Source organism: Sinocyclocheilus grahami, unplaced genomic scaffold (genome assembly GCF_001515645.1).
Source record: "Sinocyclocheilus grahami isolate Dianchi unplaced genomic scaffold, SAMN03320097.WGS_v1.1 scaffold284.1, whole genome shotgun sequence".
NCBI classification, from domain to species: domain Eukaryota; kingdom Metazoa; phylum Chordata; class Actinopteri; order Cypriniformes; family Cyprinidae; genus Sinocyclocheilus; species Sinocyclocheilus grahami.
This window is the reverse complement of record NW_015505463.1, coordinates 108,535-109,479: the sequence shown is the minus strand read 5'-3', so window position 1 is coordinate 109,479 and position 945 is coordinate 108,535. Positions and strand designations below refer to the sequence as shown.

Below are 945 nucleotides of genomic sequence, written 5' to 3'. Positions count from 1 at the left end.
AAAAAAAAGACAAAAAAATACAAGTATAATACATGACCAGTATAGGCTGATTCATGTGCCGGTTCGGTTCTTTTAACTGAATAAAAAAAAAAAAAACAGCATTACCGGAGTAGTCCAATTCGCATACAATAGTTTCTTAAGAACCAGATTTTTTAAGTGAATCAATCAGACAATTTTCATTGTCAGATGCATTTTTGCATTTTTACACCCCTAATGTATATATAGCTTACAGTATTTGCTAAATCCTTCATGTATATGCACACAAATATATCCTGATATCCTGAATTTGAGGTATGATGTCTAATTAAGAACAAGTCTTTGACCATCTACCTTGATTTTCTTTGTAATGAATCAACACCGTCACATCTCTTTCCATTCCATTCAGTGATGATCACAGCTCAGATGGAGACTGTTCAGCCACAGATACTCACTACCACAATAAGACCTTTGAACAATTATACAGCTGTATGATCAAACAGTTGAACATGCCTGCAGATGTGTGCTGTATCCGTGTCAGTGTGTTCCGATACATGGCTTATTGTCTCCAGTTAATGCGGTCTCATCCTGCCTCTCATCATCTCACCTTGCCTCATCTGTGATCCTCATTGTTCATGTATTTGTTCTCTGTCTCTCTCTTGTTTTCTTGTTCTTCTCCTCTTTTCCCGTCTGTGCACCCAGGCAGCCCATTGAGTAACTTCTTTGACGTAATTAAACAGCTCTTTTCAGACGAGAAGAACGGGCAGGTGTCCCATCCGCCCGGCACGCCCAAGCATGCCAACAGCAAGAGACATGAGCCTGAGCCTAATGACTCCAAATGTCCATCTGGCCAAGACAAAGCCAAGATGGCACCATCAGTTGGGACACAGGAACAACCTTAAAACCAGGAGAAATACTAGATTACTAGTTTTAAAATAAAATATAAGAATCCAGTCATGGTGAAAGGAT

General features: G+C 39.5%; 1 protein-coding gene across 8 annotated transcripts in view; it reads left to right on the top strand.

The window, feature by feature from the left end:
* The window catches only part of brsk2b (BR serine/threonine kinase 2b), a 161,415-nt gene that overhangs the window by 156,091 nt on the left and 4,379 nt on the right, over positions 1 to 945 (top strand). For 6 of the 8 annotated variants that reach the window (XM_016292341.1, XM_016292336.1, XM_016292334.1 and 3 more), the window contains one exon: positions 679 to 939. The exons of 1 other annotated variant lie outside the window; for it this stretch is intronic. In XM_016292341.1, coding sequence (XP_016147827.1) covers positions 679 to 878 — 200 coding nt within the window. In that variant the 3' untranslated portion in view covers positions 879 to 939. Of the gene's footprint in view, positions 1 to 678; positions 940 to 945 lie in introns of those variants that run through there. One more of the 8 variants, XM_016292338.1, reaches the window with a different exon arrangement.